The sequence below is a fragment of the Gallinula chloropus genome (assembly GCF_964237585.1).
Source record: "Gallinula chloropus genome assembly, contig: HAP1_SCAFFOLD_750, whole genome shotgun sequence".
In the NCBI taxonomy this organism is placed as follows: domain Eukaryota; kingdom Metazoa; phylum Chordata; class Aves; order Gruiformes; family Rallidae; genus Gallinula; species Gallinula chloropus.
The window spans coordinates 1-14,571 of record NW_028168728.1 but is presented as its reverse complement, the minus strand read 5'-3'; the positions used below and the strand labels follow the sequence as shown (position 1 = coordinate 14,571).

The 14,571-nt window shown below is 68.0% G+C and overlaps 1 protein-coding gene across 2 annotated transcripts; it reads left to right on the top strand.

Moving 5' to 3' along the window:
• Positions 1–6: 6 nt before the first annotated feature.
• Positions 7–14,571, top strand: LOC311204228 (RAC-beta serine/threonine-protein kinase). Of its 2 annotated transcripts, none has more exons than XM_084280680.1 (12): positions 7–108; positions 740–851; positions 2,868–3,009; positions 4,481–4,612; positions 5,686–5,751; positions 6,880–6,948; positions 8,115–8,237; positions 9,901–10,029; positions 11,809–11,924; positions 12,920–13,007; positions 13,624–13,726; positions 14,446–14,571. In XM_084280680.1, the coding sequence occupies exons 2-12, from the start codon at positions 751–753 to the stop codon at positions 14,523–14,525; spliced, it is 1,149 nt and encodes a 382-aa protein (XP_084136806.1). In that variant the 5' UTR covers positions 7–108; positions 740–750; the 3' UTR covers positions 14,526–14,571. The 2 variants fall into 2 exon arrangements, with proteins under 2 accessions (XP_084136806.1, XP_084136807.1); XM_084280681.1 differs by having other exon boundaries at positions 91–108; positions 11,710–11,924.

The following is a 14,571-nucleotide window of genomic DNA, read 5'->3' as shown; positions in this document are numbered from 1 at the left end:
CCCCGGTACTTCCTGCCTCAAGAGCGACGGGTCCTTCATCGGGTACAAGGAGCGGCCGGAGACCCCCGACCTCCAGCTCGCCCCCCCTCAATAACTTCTCTGTGGCTGGTGGGTTTGGGACCCCCCAGGGACCCCCAGGACTCACCCCTGGGGGGGACACCCCGGGATGGGGCTCAGGGGAGGGTTTGGGACCCCCCAGGACTCACCCCTGGGGGGACATCCCGGGATGGGGCTCAGGGTGGGTTTGGGACCCCCCAGGGACCCCCCCAGGAGTCACCCCTGGGGGACACACCCCGGGATGGGGCTCAGGGCGGGTTTGGGACCCCCCAGGACTCACCCCTTGGGGGGACACCCCGGGATGGGGCTCAGGGGAGGGTTTGGGACCCCCCAGGGACCCCCCAGGGGTGACTCCTGGGGGGACACCCCAGGATGGGGCTCAGGGGTGGGTTTGGGACCCCTCCCCATGGGGGGAACACCCCGGGAGGGGGCTCAGGTTGGGTTTGGGACCCCTCCCCATGGGGGTAACACCCCAGGATGGGGCTCAGGTTGGGTTTGGGACCCCTCCCCATGGGGGTAACACCCCAGGATGGGGCTCAGGGCAGGTTGGGACCCCTCCCCATGGGGGTAACACCCCGGGAGGGGGTCGGGGCGGGTTTGGGGTGAGCAGGTGCCGTGCTGAGTTGCCCCTTTCCCCTTTGCCCCCGTTTTTGGGGCTCCCCCCCCGTTTGGGGCTGCCCAGAGTGCCAGCTGATGAAGACGGAGCGGCCGCGGCCCAACACCTTCGTCATCCGCTGCCTGCAGTGGACCACGGTGATCGAGAGGACCTTCCACGTGGACTCCCCCGAGGAGCGGTGCGTGGGCTCCCTGCCTGCCTGGGTGGGCTCCCTGCCTGGGCTCAGTGGCTGGGTGGGCTCGCTGGGTGGGTGGGTGGGCTCAGTGGGTGGCTGGGTGGGCTCGGTGGACTGCCTGGGTGGGCTCAGTGGGTGCGTGGGCTGCCTGGCTGGGCTCGCTGGGTGGGTGGCTGGGCTCAGTGGACGGGTGGGTGGGCTCAGTGGGTGGCTGGGTGGCTGCCTGGGTGGGCTCTGTGGGTGGGTGGGCTCCCTGCCTGGCTGGGTGGGCTCAGTGGATGGGTGGGTGGGCTGCTGGGTGGGCTGGGTGGGTTGGATGGGTGGGCTCAGTGGATGGGTGGGTGGGCTGCCTGGGTGGGCTGGGTGGGTTGGATGGGTGGGCTCGGTGGGTGGGTGGGTGGGTTGGATGGGTGGGTGGGTGGCCTCAGTGGGTGGCTGGGTGGGCTCGGTGGGTGGGTGGGCTGCCTGGGTGGGTGGGTGGGTGGGTGCATGGGCTGCCTGGCTGGGCTGCCTGGGTGGGTGGGCTGCCTGGCTGGGTGGCTGGGCTCAGTGGATGGGTGGGTGGGCTGCCTGGGTGGGCTCAGTGAGTGGGTGGGCTCAGTGGGTGGCTGGGTGGGCTGCCTGGGTGGGCTCAGCGGGTGGGTGGGCTCAGTGGGTGGGTGGGTGGGCTGCCTGGGTGGGTTGGATGGGTGGGTGGGTGGGCTTGGTGGGTGGGTGGGTGGGCTTCGGGGGGCTCCCGGGATGGACCCCGAAGATCCCTCCTCTGCTCCAGCCCCTCTCCTCATCCTCAGCACCCTGCCCTTCCTGCCGCGCGCACCCCCGATCCCCTTCCTGCCTCTCCCTGATCCCTGGTCCCCAATCCCTGATCCCTGATCTCATCGATCCCTGATCCCTTCCTCTTCCTGATCCCCAATCCCTGATCCCTTCCTCTCTCTGATCCCTGATCCCTTCCTCTCTCTGATCCCTGATCCCTTCCTCTCTCTGATCCCTGATCTCTTCTCTCCCTGATCCCTTCCACTTCCTGATCCCTGATCCCTGATTCCTGGTCTCTTCTGTCCCTGATCCCTGATCTCTTCTCTCCCTGATCCCTGATCCCTAATCTCGTCTTTCCTTGACCCTTCCTCTTCCTGGTTCCTGATCCGTTCCTCTCCCTGATCCCTGATCTCATCTTTCCCTGATCCCTTCCTCTCCCCGATCCCTGCTCCCTTTCCTTTCTCTCACTGCTCCCTGATCCTTGATCCCTGATCCCTTCTTTCCTTTCTCTCTCCCCATCCCTGCCCCCTTTCCTTTCCCTCCCCAATCCCTGCTCCCTGATCTCTGATCCGTGATCCCTGCCCCCTTTCCTTTCCCTCCCTGATCCCTGATCTCTGATCCCTGCTTCCTGCTCCCTTTCCTTTCTCTCCTTGCTCCCGGATCCCTGATTCCTGCTTCCTGATCCATGATCCCTGATCCCTGCCCCCTTTCCTTTCCCTCCCTGATTCCTGCTCCCTGATCCATGATCCCTGATCCCTGCCCCCTTTCCTGTCCCTCCTGGATCCCTGATCCCTGATCCCTGCTCCCCGATCGCTGATCCCTGCCCCCTTTCCTTTCCCTCCCTGATTCCTGCTCCCTGATCCATGATCCCGGATCCCTGCTCCATGATCACTGATCCCTGCCCCCTTTCCTTTCTCTCCCTGATCCCTGATCCCTGCTCCCCGATCGCTGATCCGTGATCCCTGCTCCCTTTCCTTTCCCTCCCTGATTCCTGCTCCCTGATCCCTGATCCCTGGCCTTTCTCTCCCTGATCCCTGATCCCTGATCCCTGATCCCTTTCCTTTCTCTCCCTGATCCCCGATCCCTGATCCCTGCCCCCTTTCCTTTCTCTCCCTGATTCCTGTTCCCTGATCCATGATCCCTGATCCCTGCCCCCTCCCCTTTCTCTCCCTGCTCCCGGATCCCTGCTCCCGGATCCCTGCTCCCCGCTGGCTGCTCCGTGCCCCCCGCTGGGTGATCCCGGCCCCGCGGGCGCGGGCGCGGCAGGGAGGAGTGGATCGGCGCCATCCAGACGGTGACCAACAGCCTGAAGAGCCGCGAGCCCGGCCCGGACCCGCTGGGCGACAAGGGCGGCGGCGACGGCCCCGCCGACCCCGAGGCTGCTGCCACCAGATCCCGCGCCAAAGCCGTGAGGGCCCCGCTGCTCCCAGCGCTCCCAGTCCAGACCAGTCCCAGCGCTCCCAGTCCAGTCCCAGGGCTCCCAGTCCAGTCCCAGTCCAGTCCCAGGGCTCCCAGTCCAACCCCAGGGCTCCCAGTCCAGTCCCAGTCCAGTCCCAGCGCTCCCAGTCCAGTCCCAGCACTCCCAGTCCAGTCCCAGGGCTCCCAGTCTGCTCCCAGCGCTCCCAGTCCAGACCAGTCCCAGCGCTCCCAGTCCAGTCCCAGCGCTCCCAGTCCAGACCAGTCCCAGCGCTCCCAGTCCAGTCCCAGCGCTCCCAGTCCAGACCAGTCCCAGCGCTCCCAGCGCTCCCAGTCCAGTCCCAGGGCTCCCAGTACTCCCAGTCCAAGCCCAGGGCTCACAGTCCCCCCAGTCCAAGTCCAGGGCTACCAGTCCAATCCCAGTCCAATCCCAGGGCTCCCAGTCCAATCCCAGGGCTCCCAGTCCCCCCAGCCAGATCCCAGTGCTCCCAGTTCCCCCCCACGTGTCCCAGCTCTTTCCCCCCCTCCAGATCCCAGTGCTCCCAGTTCCCCCCCATCCAGATCCCAGTTCCACCCCCGTCCAGATCCCACTTCTCCCAGTTCTCCCTCCACCTATCCCAGCTCTTCCCCCCACCATCCAGATCCCAGTTCTCCCAGTCCCGCCCCAACTTCTCCCAGCTCCCCCCATCCAGATCCCAGTTCTCCCAGTTCCCCCCACCCACCCCAGCTCTTTCCCCCCCAGCATCAAGATCCCAGTTCTCCCAGGTTCCCCCCGATCCCGATCCCAGTTCTCCCAGTTCCCCCCATCCTGATCCCAGTTCTCCCAGTTCCCCCGATCCCGATCCCAGTTCTCCCAGTTCCCCCCATCCTGATCCCAGTTCTCCCAGTTCCCCCCACCCACCCCAGCTCTTTCCCCTCCACCATCCAGATCCCATTTCTTCCAGTCCTCCCAGTTTCTCCCCCATCCACATCCCAGTTCTCCCAGTTCCCCCCATCCCGATCCCAGTTCTCCCAGTTCTCCCAGTTCCCCCCATCCCGATCCCACTTCTCCCAGTTCCCCCCCATCCCGATCCCAGTTCTCCCAGTTCTCCCCCATCCAGATCCCAGTTCTCCCAGTTCCCCCCATCTCGATCCCAGTTCTCCCAGTTCCCCCCCATCCACATCCCACTTCTCCCAGTTCCCCCCATCCCGATCCCAGTTCTCCCAGTTCTCCCAGTCCCCCCCCATCCCGATCCCAGTTCTCCCAGTACTCCCAGTTCCCCCCCATCCTGATCCCACTTCTCCCAGTTCTCCCAGTCCCCCCCCATCCAGATCCCAGTTCTCCCAGTCCCCCCCCATCCAGATCCCAGTTCTCCCAGTTCCCCCCATCCACATCCCACTTCTCCCAGTTCTCCCCCATCCCGATCCCAGTTCTCCCAGTTCTCCCAGTGCCCCCCACCCACCCCAGCTCCTCCCCCCCCCAGACCATGAGCGACTTCGACTACCTGAAGCTGCTGGGCAAAGGCACCTTCGGCAAAGTCATCCTGGTGCGGGAAAAGGCCACCGGCCGCTACTACGCCATGAAGATCCTGCGCAAGGAGGTCATCATCGCCAAGGTGACCGGCGGCCGGGGCACTGGGAGCACTGGGAGACACGGCCGGGGCACTGGGAGCACTGGGAGACACGCCTGGGGCACTGGGAGCCACAGCTGGGGCACTGGGGGCACTGGGAGACACACCCGGGGCACTGGGAGCACTGGGAGCCACAGCCAGGGGGACTGGGGGCACTGGGAGCCACGGCTGGGGGGACTGGGAGCCATGCTTGGGGCACTGGGAGCACTGGGAGACACAGCCGGGGGGATTGGGGGCACTGGGAGACACGGCCGGGGGGACTGGGGGCACTGGGAGCCATGGCTGGGGGGACTGGGGGCACTGGGAGCCACGGCCGGGGGGACTGGGGGCACTGGGAGACACGCCCGGGGCACTGGGAGCTACAGCCGGGGGGACTGGGGGCACTGGGAGACACGCCCGGGGCACTGGGAGCTACAGCCGGGGGGACTGGGGGCACTGGGAGACACGGCTGGGGGGACTGGGAACACTGGGAGACACGGCCGGGGGGACTGGGGGCACTGGGAGACACAGCCGGGGGGACTGGGAACACTGGGAGCCATGGTTGGGGGGACTGGGAACACTGGGAGACACAGCCGGGGGGGACTGGGAACACTGGGAGCCACGGCCCAGGGGGCGACTGGGCACACTGGGAGCTACAGTCCCAGGGGGAGACTGGGCAGACTGGGACCTACTACTCCCCAGTGTTCCCAGCTCCCATCCCAGCTCCCATCCCAGCATTCCCAGCTCCCATCCCAGCTCCCATCCCAGCATTCCCAGCTCCCATCCCAGCGTTCCCAGCTCCCATCCCAGCTCCCATCCCAGCATTCCCAGCATTCCCAGTTCCCATCCCAGCTCCCATCCCAGCATTCCCAGTCTTCCCAGTTCCCATCCCAGCGTTCCCAGCTCCCATCCCAGCATTCCCAGTTCCCATCCCAGCATTCCCAGCTCCCATCCCAGCTCCCATCCCAGCATTCCCAGCATTCCCAGCTCCCATCCCAGCATTCCCAGCTCCCATCCCAGCGTTCCCAGCATTCCCAGTTCCCATCCCAGCATTCCCAGCATCCCCTCTCCCTTCCCAGGACGAGGTGGCCCACACGGTGACAGAGAGCCGGGTGCTGCAGAACACCAGACACCCCTTCCTCACCGTAAGGATGGGGGAGCCGGGCTGCAGCCCCCCCAGACCGGGGTGCAGCCCCCCCAAACGGGGGGTGCAGCCCCCCCAGACCGGGCTGCAGCCCCCCCAGACCCCCCAGACCCCCCCTCCCCGCTCTGGGGGCTCCCTGGGGGGTCTCCCAGCCCCATCCCACCCCTTCCTCACCGTAAGGATGGGGGAGCCGGGCTGCAGCCCCCCCAAACCGGGGTGCAGCCCCCCCAAACCGGGCTGCAGCCCCCCCAGACCCCCCAGACCCCCCCTCCCCGCTCCGGGGGCTCCCCCAGCCCCATCCCACCCCTTCCTCACCGTAAGGATGGGGGAGCCGGGCTGCAGCCCCCCCAGACCCCCCAACCCCCCCCTCCCCGCTCCGGGGGCTCCCTGGGGGTCTCCCAGCCCCATCCCACCCCTTCCTCACCGTAAGGATGGGGGAGCCGGGCTGCAGCCCCCCAAACGGGGGGTGCAGCCCCCCCAGACTGGGGTGCAGCCCCCCCAAACCGGGCTGCAGCCCCCCCAGCCCCCCCAGACCCCCCCTCCCCGCTCCGGGGGCTCCCTGGGGGGTCTCCCAGCCCCATCCCACCCCTTCCTCACCGTAAGGATGGGGGAGCCGGGCTGCAGCCCCCCCAGACCGGGCTGCAGCCCCCCCAGACCCCCCAACCCCCCCCTCCCCGCTCCGGGGGCTCCCTTGGGGGTCTCCCAGCCCCATCCCACCCCTTCCTCACTGTAAGGATGGGGGAGCCGGGCTGCAGCCCCCCCAGACCGGGCTGCAGACCCCCCAACCCCCCCCCTCCCCGCTCCGGGGGCTCCCTGGGGGTCTCCCAGCCCCATCCCACCCCTTCCTCACCGTAAGGATGGGGGAGCCGGGCTGCAGCCCCCCCAGACCGGGGTGCAGCCCCCCCAGACCCCCCAACCCCCCCCTCCCCGCTCCGGGGACTCCCTGGGGGGTCTCCCAGCCCCATCCCACCCCTTCTTCACCGTAAGGATGGGGGAGCCGGGGTGCAGCCCCCCCAAACCGGGCTGCAGCCCCCCCAGACCGGGGTGCAGCCCCCCCAGACCCCCCCTCCCCGCTCCGGGGGCTCCCTGGGGGGTCTCCCAGCCCCATCCCGCCCCTTCCCTCCCCCAGGCCCTGAAATACGCCTTCCAGACCACCGACCGGCTCTGCTTCGTCATGGAGTACGCCAACGGCGGGGAGGTGGGTGCCCGACCCCCCCCACCCACCCCAGACCCCCCCCAGACCCCCCCAGACCCCCCTTTCCCTCCCCCCCGCCCGGCATCCCCATCCCAGCTCGTCTGGGGGATCGATCACCCCCTCATCCCAACTGCTCCTCACCCCCCTCAGGGGCTTCTTGGGGTCTCTGGCCCCTTGGGCACCCCCCTGGGGGTCTCTGGCTTCTCCTGGGGGTCCCCTTTGGGGTCTCTGGCTCCTTTACCCACCTGGGGGTCTCTGGCTTCTCCTGGGGGTCCCCTTTGGGGTCTCTGGCTCCTTGGGCACCCACCTGGGGGTCTCTGGCTTCTCTTGGGGGTCCCCCTTGGGGTCTTCAGCTCCTTGGGTACCCACCTGGGGGTCTTTGGCTCCTTGGGCACCCACCTGGGGGTCTCTGGCTTCTCTTGGGGGTCCCCTTGGGGTCTTTGGCTCCTTGTGCACCCACCTGGGGGTCTTTAGCTCCTTGGGCACCCCCCTGGGGGTCTCTGGCTTCTCTTGGGGGTCCCCTTTGGGGTCTCTGGCTCCTTGGGCACCCACCTGGGGGTCTTTGGCTCCTTGGGCACCCACCTGGGGGTCTTTGGCTTCTCTTGGGGGTCCCCTTTGGGGTCTCTGGCTCCTTTACCCACCTGGGGGTCTCTGGCTTCTCTTGGGGGTCCCCCTTGGGGTCTTTGGCTCCTTGGGCACCCACCTGGGGGTCTCTGGCTTCTCCTGGGGGTCCCCCTTGAAGTCTTTGGCTCCTTGGGCGCCCACCTGGGGGTCTTTAGCTTCTTATGCACCCACCTGGGGGTCTCTGACTTCTCTTGGGGGTCCCCTTTGGGGTCTCTGGCTCCTTTACCCACCTGGGGGTCTCTGGCTTCTCTTGGGGGTCCCCCTTGGGGTCTTCAGCTCCTTGGGCACCCACCTGGGGGTCTTCAGTTCCCCTTAGGGCTTCCACCTCAGAATCTTCATCTCCTTGACATCCCCCCTCCTCCTCCTCCTCCTCCTCCCTCTCCATCTCCCCCCTACTCACAGCGCAGGACGCTTTCCCTCTCCCCCCCTTCTTCCTCCCCCCCCCCTCCCCCCTCCATCCTCTTCCTCCTGAGGACCCCCCCCCCCTTTGCCCCCCCCCCCCACTTCTCACCAGCCGTTTCCCGGCCTCCTCTTCCCCTTCCCAGCTCTTCTTCCACCTCTCCAGAGAGCGGGTGTTCACCGAGGACCGCGCGCGGTTCTACGGCGCCGAGATCGTCTCCGCGCTGGAGTATCTGCACTCCCGCGACGTCGTCTATCGCGACATCAAGGTACCCGCTGGGGAGGGGCTGGGGGGGCTGCCCGGGGCTCAGCACCGCCTCTGCCACCACCCCGGATGACAAACTGGTTGCTACTGGGCTGGACTGGTTGGGGGACACACACACTGTGCTGGGTTCCAAACTGGCGCAGAGTGGATGGAGCCCCGAAACCAGTTGGAGAGGGGGGGGGGGGTCACTGGTGGTGGCCCCCAGGGCTCAGGGTTGGGGCCAGTTTGGCTCAACAGCCTTGTCCAGGGGCTGGGGGAAGGGGTGGGGTGTCCCCCCTGGTGGGTTTGGGGGGGACACTGAGCTGGGGGGACACGTGTGGATCTGCCTGGGGGTGGGGAGGGTCTTCAGAGGGGTCTGAAGGGGAGTGCTGGGACCAGTTCTGGGCAGGGTCAGGGGGCTGGGGCAGGGTCAGAGGGGCAGGGTCAGGGGGGTTGGAGCAGGGTCAGGGGGCAGGGTCAGGGGGCTGGGGCAGGGTCAGGGGGGCCAGGAGCAGGGTCAGGGGGGCTGGGGAGGGGGTTGGGGGGGGTCAGGGGGCTGCAGCAGGGTCAGGGGGGCTGGGGCAGGGTCAGGGGGCTGGGGCAGGGTCAGGGGGCAGGGTCAGGGGGGCTGGGGCAGGGTCAGGGGGCTGGGGCAGGGTCAGGGGGCTGGGGCAGGGTCAGGGGGCTGGAGCAGGGTCAGGGGGGCTGGAGCAGGGTCAGGGCTGGGGCAGGGTCAGGGGGCTGGAGCAGGGTCAGGGGGGCTGGGGCAGGGTCAGGGGGGCTGGGGCAGGGTCAGGGGGGCTGGGGCAGGGTCAGGGGCGCTGGGGCAGGGTCAGGGGGCTGGAGCTGGGTCAGGGGGGCTGGGGCAGGGTCAGGGGGCTGGAGCAGGGTCAGGGGGCTGGAGCAGGGTCAGGGGGCTGGGGCAGGGTCGGGGGGGCTGGGGCAGGGTCGGGGGGGCTGGGGCGGGGTCGGGGGGCTGGGGCGGGGTCAGGGGGGCTGGGGCAGGGTCAGGGGGCTGGAGCTGGGTCAGGGGGCTGGGGCAGGGTCAGGGGGGCTGGGGCAGGGTCAGGGGGCTGGAGCAGGGTCAGGGGGCTGGAGCTGGGTCAGGGGGGCTGGAGCAGGGTCAGGGGGCTGGAGCAGGGTCAGGGGGGCTGGAGCAGGGTCAGGGGCGCTGGGGCAGGGTCAGGGGGCTGGGGCAGGGTCGGGGGGCTGGGGCAGGGTCAGGGGGCTGGAGCTGGGTCAGGGGGGCTGGGGCAGGGTCAGGGGGGCTGGAGCAGGGTCAGGGGGCTGGGTCAGGGTGAGGGGGGCTGGGCAGGGTCAGGGGGCTGGGGCAGGGTCAGGGGGGCTGGAGCAGGGTCAGGGGGCTGGGTCAGGGTGAGGGGGGCTGGGGCAGGGTCAGGGGGGCTGGAGCAGGGTCAGGGGGCTGGAGCAGGGTCAGGGGGGCTGGGTCAGGGGGCTGGAGCGGGGTCAGGGACTGGAGCGGGGTCAGGGGGGGCTGGGGCAGGGTCAGGGGGCTGGGGCAGGGTCAGGGGGGGCTGGGGCAGGGTCAGGGGGCTGGGGCAGGGTCAGGGGGCTGGGGCAGGGTCAGGTGCCTCCCCCACGGGTTCTCACCCCCCCCGCCTGGCGCTGTGGGGGCAGCTGGAGCTCGGGGTGTGCCTCAGTTTCCCCTCCTCCTCCCCCTGTCCCAGCTGGAGAACCTGATGCTGGACAAGGACGGGCACATCAAGATCACCGACTTCGGGCTCTGCAAGGAGGGCGTCACCGACGGCGCCACCATGAAGACCTTCTGCGGCACCCCGGAGTACCTGGCTCCAGAGGTGCGTGTGCCCCCCGCCCCCCCACCCACCCACCCGCCCCTCTGTCCTTCTGGAACCTTCTCCCCACGGTGGGTTGGTGTGTGTGTCCCCCCCAGACCCCAGCGGGTGTTGGGAGGGGTCTACCTGAACCTTTTGGGGTTGGGGGTTGGATCTAGAAGGGGTTCTAGATCTTCTTGGGTGCCCACCTTGGGGGTCTTCAGCTCCTTGGGAATCCCCCTCTTGGGTCTGCAGCTCCTTGGGTGCCCACCCAGGGGTCTTTGGCTTCTCTTGGGTGCCCACCTGGGGGTCTTTGGCCACTTGAGTGCCCACCTTGGGGTCTTCAGCTCCATGGGGGGGGGGGGGGTGTCCTCCTCAGGTTCTTGATCTCCTTGAGCACCCACCTGGGGGTCTTCAGCTCCTTGGGCGCCCACCTGGGGGTCTTTGGCCCCTTGGGCACCCACCTGGGGGTCTTTCTCTCCTTGGGGATCCACCTGGGGGTCTTTGACGTCTCTTGGGCGCCCACCTGGGGGTCTTCATCTCCTTGGGGGGGTCCACCTGGGGGTCTTTGGCTTCTCTTGGGTGCCCATCTGGGGGTTCTTTGGCTTCTCTTGGGTGCCCACCTCGGGGTCTTCAGCTCCATGGGGGGGGGGGGTTCCTCCTCAGGTTCTTGATCTCCTTGAGCACCCACCTGGGGGTCTTCACCCCCTTGGGCACCCACCTGGGGTTCTTCCTCTCCTTGGGGATCCACATGGGGGTCTTTGGCCCCTTGGGCACCCACCTGGGGGTTCTTTGGCTTCTCTTGGGTGCCCACCTCGGGGTCTTCAGCTCCATGGGGGGGGGTTCCTCCTCAGGTTCTCAATCCCCTTGAGCACCCACCTGGGGGTCTTCACCCCCTTGGGTGCCCACCTGGGGGTTCTTCAGCTCCTTGGGCACCCACCTGGGGGTTCTTTGGCTTCTCTTGGGTGCCCACCTCGGGGTCTTCAGCTCCATGGGTGGGGGGAGGGTTCCTCCTCAGGTTCTCGATCCCCTTGAGCACCCACCTGGGGGTCTTTCTCTCCTTGGGTGCCCACCTGGGGGTCTTCAGCTCCTTGGGCACCCACCTGGGGGTCTTCATCTCCTTGGGGGTCCACCTGGGGGGTCTTTGGCCCCTTGGGTGCCCACCTGGGGGTCTTCAGCTCCATGGGGGGGGGGGTTCCTCCTCAGGTTCTCGATCCCCTTGAGCACCCACCTGGGGGGTTTTCACCCCCTTGGGTGCCCACCTGGGGGTCTTTGGCCCCCTTGGGCACCCCCCTGGGGTTCTTCCTCTCCTTGGGCACCCACCTGGGGGTCTTTGGCTTCTATTGGGCACCCACCTGGGGGGGGGTCTTCAGCTCCTTGGGGGGTCCACCTGGGGGTCTTTGGCTTCTCTTGGGCGCTCACCTGGGGGTCTTTGGCTCTGTGTGTGTGTGGGGGGGGGGTTCCTCCTCAGGTTCTCGATCCCCTTGAGCACCCACCTGGGGGTCTTCAGCTCCTTGGGCACCCACCTGGGGGTCTTCATCTCCTTGGGGGTCCACCTGGGGGGTCTTTGGCCCCTTGGGCGCCCACCTCGGGGTCTTCAGCTCCATGGGTGGGGGGGGCGGTTCCTCCTCAGGTTCTCCATCCCCTTGAGCACCCACCTGGGGGTCTTCACCCCCCTCTTTTTCTCCCCCCCTCCCTCCCCAGGTCCTGGAAGACAACGACTACGGGCGGGCGGTGGACTGGTGGGGCCTGGGGGTGGTGATGTACGAGATGATGTGCGGCCGCCTCCCCTTCTACAACCAGGACCACGAGCGGCTCTTCGAGCTCATCCTGCTGGAGGAGATCCGCTTCCCGCGCACCCTCAGCCCCGAGGCCAAGGGGCTGCTGGCCGGCCTGCTCAAGAAGGACCCCAAGCAGAGGTCGGGCGCTGCGAGGCACTGGGAGGGACTGGGAGGGTGCTGGGAGGGACTGGGAGGGACTGGGAGGGCACTGGGAGGCACTTGGAGGGACTGGGAGGGAACTGGAAGGGACTGGGAGGTGTTGGGAGGGGACTGGGAGGCACTGGGAGGGGACTGGGAGGCACTGGGAGGGGACTGGGAGAGATTGGGAGGGACTGGGAGGGGACTGGGAGGCACTGGGAGGCGTTGGGAGGGGACTGGGAGGGACTGGGTGGGACTGGGAGGGGACTGGGAGACACTGGGAGGCGTTGGGAGGGGACTGCGAGGTGTTGGGAGGCACTGCGAGGAACTGGGAGGGGACTGGGAGGGATTGGGAGGGACTGGCAGGAACTGGGAGGGACTGGAAGGGATTGGGAGGTGCTGGGAGGGGACTGGGAGGTGCTGGGAGGGGACTGGGAGGCACTGGAAGGGACTGGGAGGGACTGGGAGGCGCTGGGAGGGGACTGCGAGGTGTTGGGAGGGGACTGGGAGGGACTGTGAGGCACTGGGAGGGGACTGTGAGGGAACTGTGAGGGGACTGGGAGGGATTGGGAGGCGCTGGGAGGGAACTGGGAGGCGCTGGGAGGGGACTGGGAGGGGATTGGGAGGGACTGGGAGGGCACTGGGAGGGACTGGGAGGCGCTGGGAGGGACGAGGAGGGCACTGCGCGGGGTTCTGACCATTCTGGGTCCCTAACTGGGGTAACTGGGGTCCCAGGCTGGGGGCTCCCAGCTCTAACTGGGGTAACTGGGGGTAACTGGGGTCCCAGGCTGGGGGCTCCCAGCTCTAACTGGGGTAACTGGGGTAACTGGGGGTAACTGGGGTCCCAGGCTGGGGGGTCCCAGCTCTAACTGGGGTAACTGGGGTAACTGGGGGTAACTGGGGTCCCAGGCTGGGGGCTCCCAGCTCTAACTGGGGGTAACTGGGGGTCCCAGGCTGGGGGGTCCCAGCTCTAACTGGGGTAACTGGTGTCCCAGGCTGGGGGGGGGTCCCAGTGACGCGCAGGAGGTGATGGACCACCGGTTCTTCGCGCCCATCGACTGGCAGGACGTGGTGCAGAGGAAGGTGAGACCCCCCCAGTACCCCCCAGTCAGTCCCAGTCCGTCCCAGCCCCCCCCAGTCAGTCCCAGCCCCCCCCAGTCCATCCCAGTCCCCCCCAGTCAGTCCCAGTCCCCCCCAGTCAGTCCCAGTCCCCCCCAGTCAGTCCCAGTCCATCCCAGTCCCCCCAGTCAGTCCCAGTCCCCCCCAGTTCCCCACAGTCAGTCCCAGTCCCCCCCAGTCAGTCCCAGTCCATCCCAGTCCGTCCCAGTCCCCCCCAGTCCGTCCCAGTCCCCCCCAGTCCATCCCAGTCCCTCCCAGTCCCCCCCAGTCCATCCCAGTCCCCATGAGCTCCTCCCCAGTTAATCTCAGTCCCGACGTTCCTCCTCCCCAGTTAATCCCAGTCCAGATGTATCTCCTCCCCAGTTAATCCCAGTCCTGTCTCCCCCCAGTTGCTCCCAGGGTCCCCTATCTCTCCCCAGTTGCTCCCAGTAGCTCCCAGTTGCTCCCAGTGCCCCCGTCTCTCCCCCAGTAGCTCCCAGTAGCTCCCAGTAGCTCCCAGTGCCCCCCCGTCTCTCCCCCAGTAGCTCCCAGTAGCTCCCAGTTGCTCCCAGTAGCTCCCAGTGCCCCCGTCTCTCCCCAGCTGCCGCCCCCGTTCAAGCCGCAGGTGACGTCAGAGGTCGACACGCGCTACTTCGACGACGAGTTCACGGCCCAGAGCATCACGCTGACCCCCCCCGAGCGCTGTGAGACCCCCCCCAATTTAACCCCCCCCCAAAACCCCCCCTGACCCCCCCCGAGCGCTGTGAGACCCCCCCCAAAACCCCCCTGACCCCCCCGAGCGCTGTGAGACCCCCCCCAAAACCCCCCTGACCCCCCTGACCCCCCCCGAGCGCTGTGAGACCCCCCCCAAAACCCCCCTGACCCCCCCCGAGCGCTGTGAGACCCCCCCCCAATTCAACCCCCCCCCAAAACCCCCCCTGACCCCCCCGGAGCGCTGTGAGACCCCCCCCCCAAAACCCCCTGACCCCCCCCCAAAACCCCCCCTGACCTCCCCAGAGCGCTGTGAGACCCCCCCAATTCACCCCTGACCCCCCTGACCCCCCCGGAGCGCTGTGAGACCCCCCCCAATTTAACCCCCCCGGAGCACTGTGAGACCCCCCCCCCCAAAACCCCCCCTGACCCCCTGGAGCGCTGTGAGACCCCCCCCAATTCAGACCACCCCCCGACCCCCCTGAACCCCCCGGAGTGCTGTGAGACCCCCCCCCAATTTAACCCCCCCTGAAACCCCTTATCCACCCCCTATTCCCCCCCCTCATTTCCCCCCCCCCCTTTTTAAGCCCCCCATTCCCCCCCTTTTTTAACCCCCCCAATTTCCCCCCCCATTCCCCCCCCCCTTTATCCTCCCCCCCTTTTAACACCCCCGTTCCCCCCCCCCCCCTTTTAACCCCCTTTCCCCCCCCAGACGACGACCCCTCGTCCCTGGACACCGACCAGCGGACCCACTTCCCCCAGTTCTCCTACTCCGCCAGCATCCGCGAGTAACTGGAGCCACTGGGAGCCGCTGGGAGCCACTGGGAGCCGCTGGGAG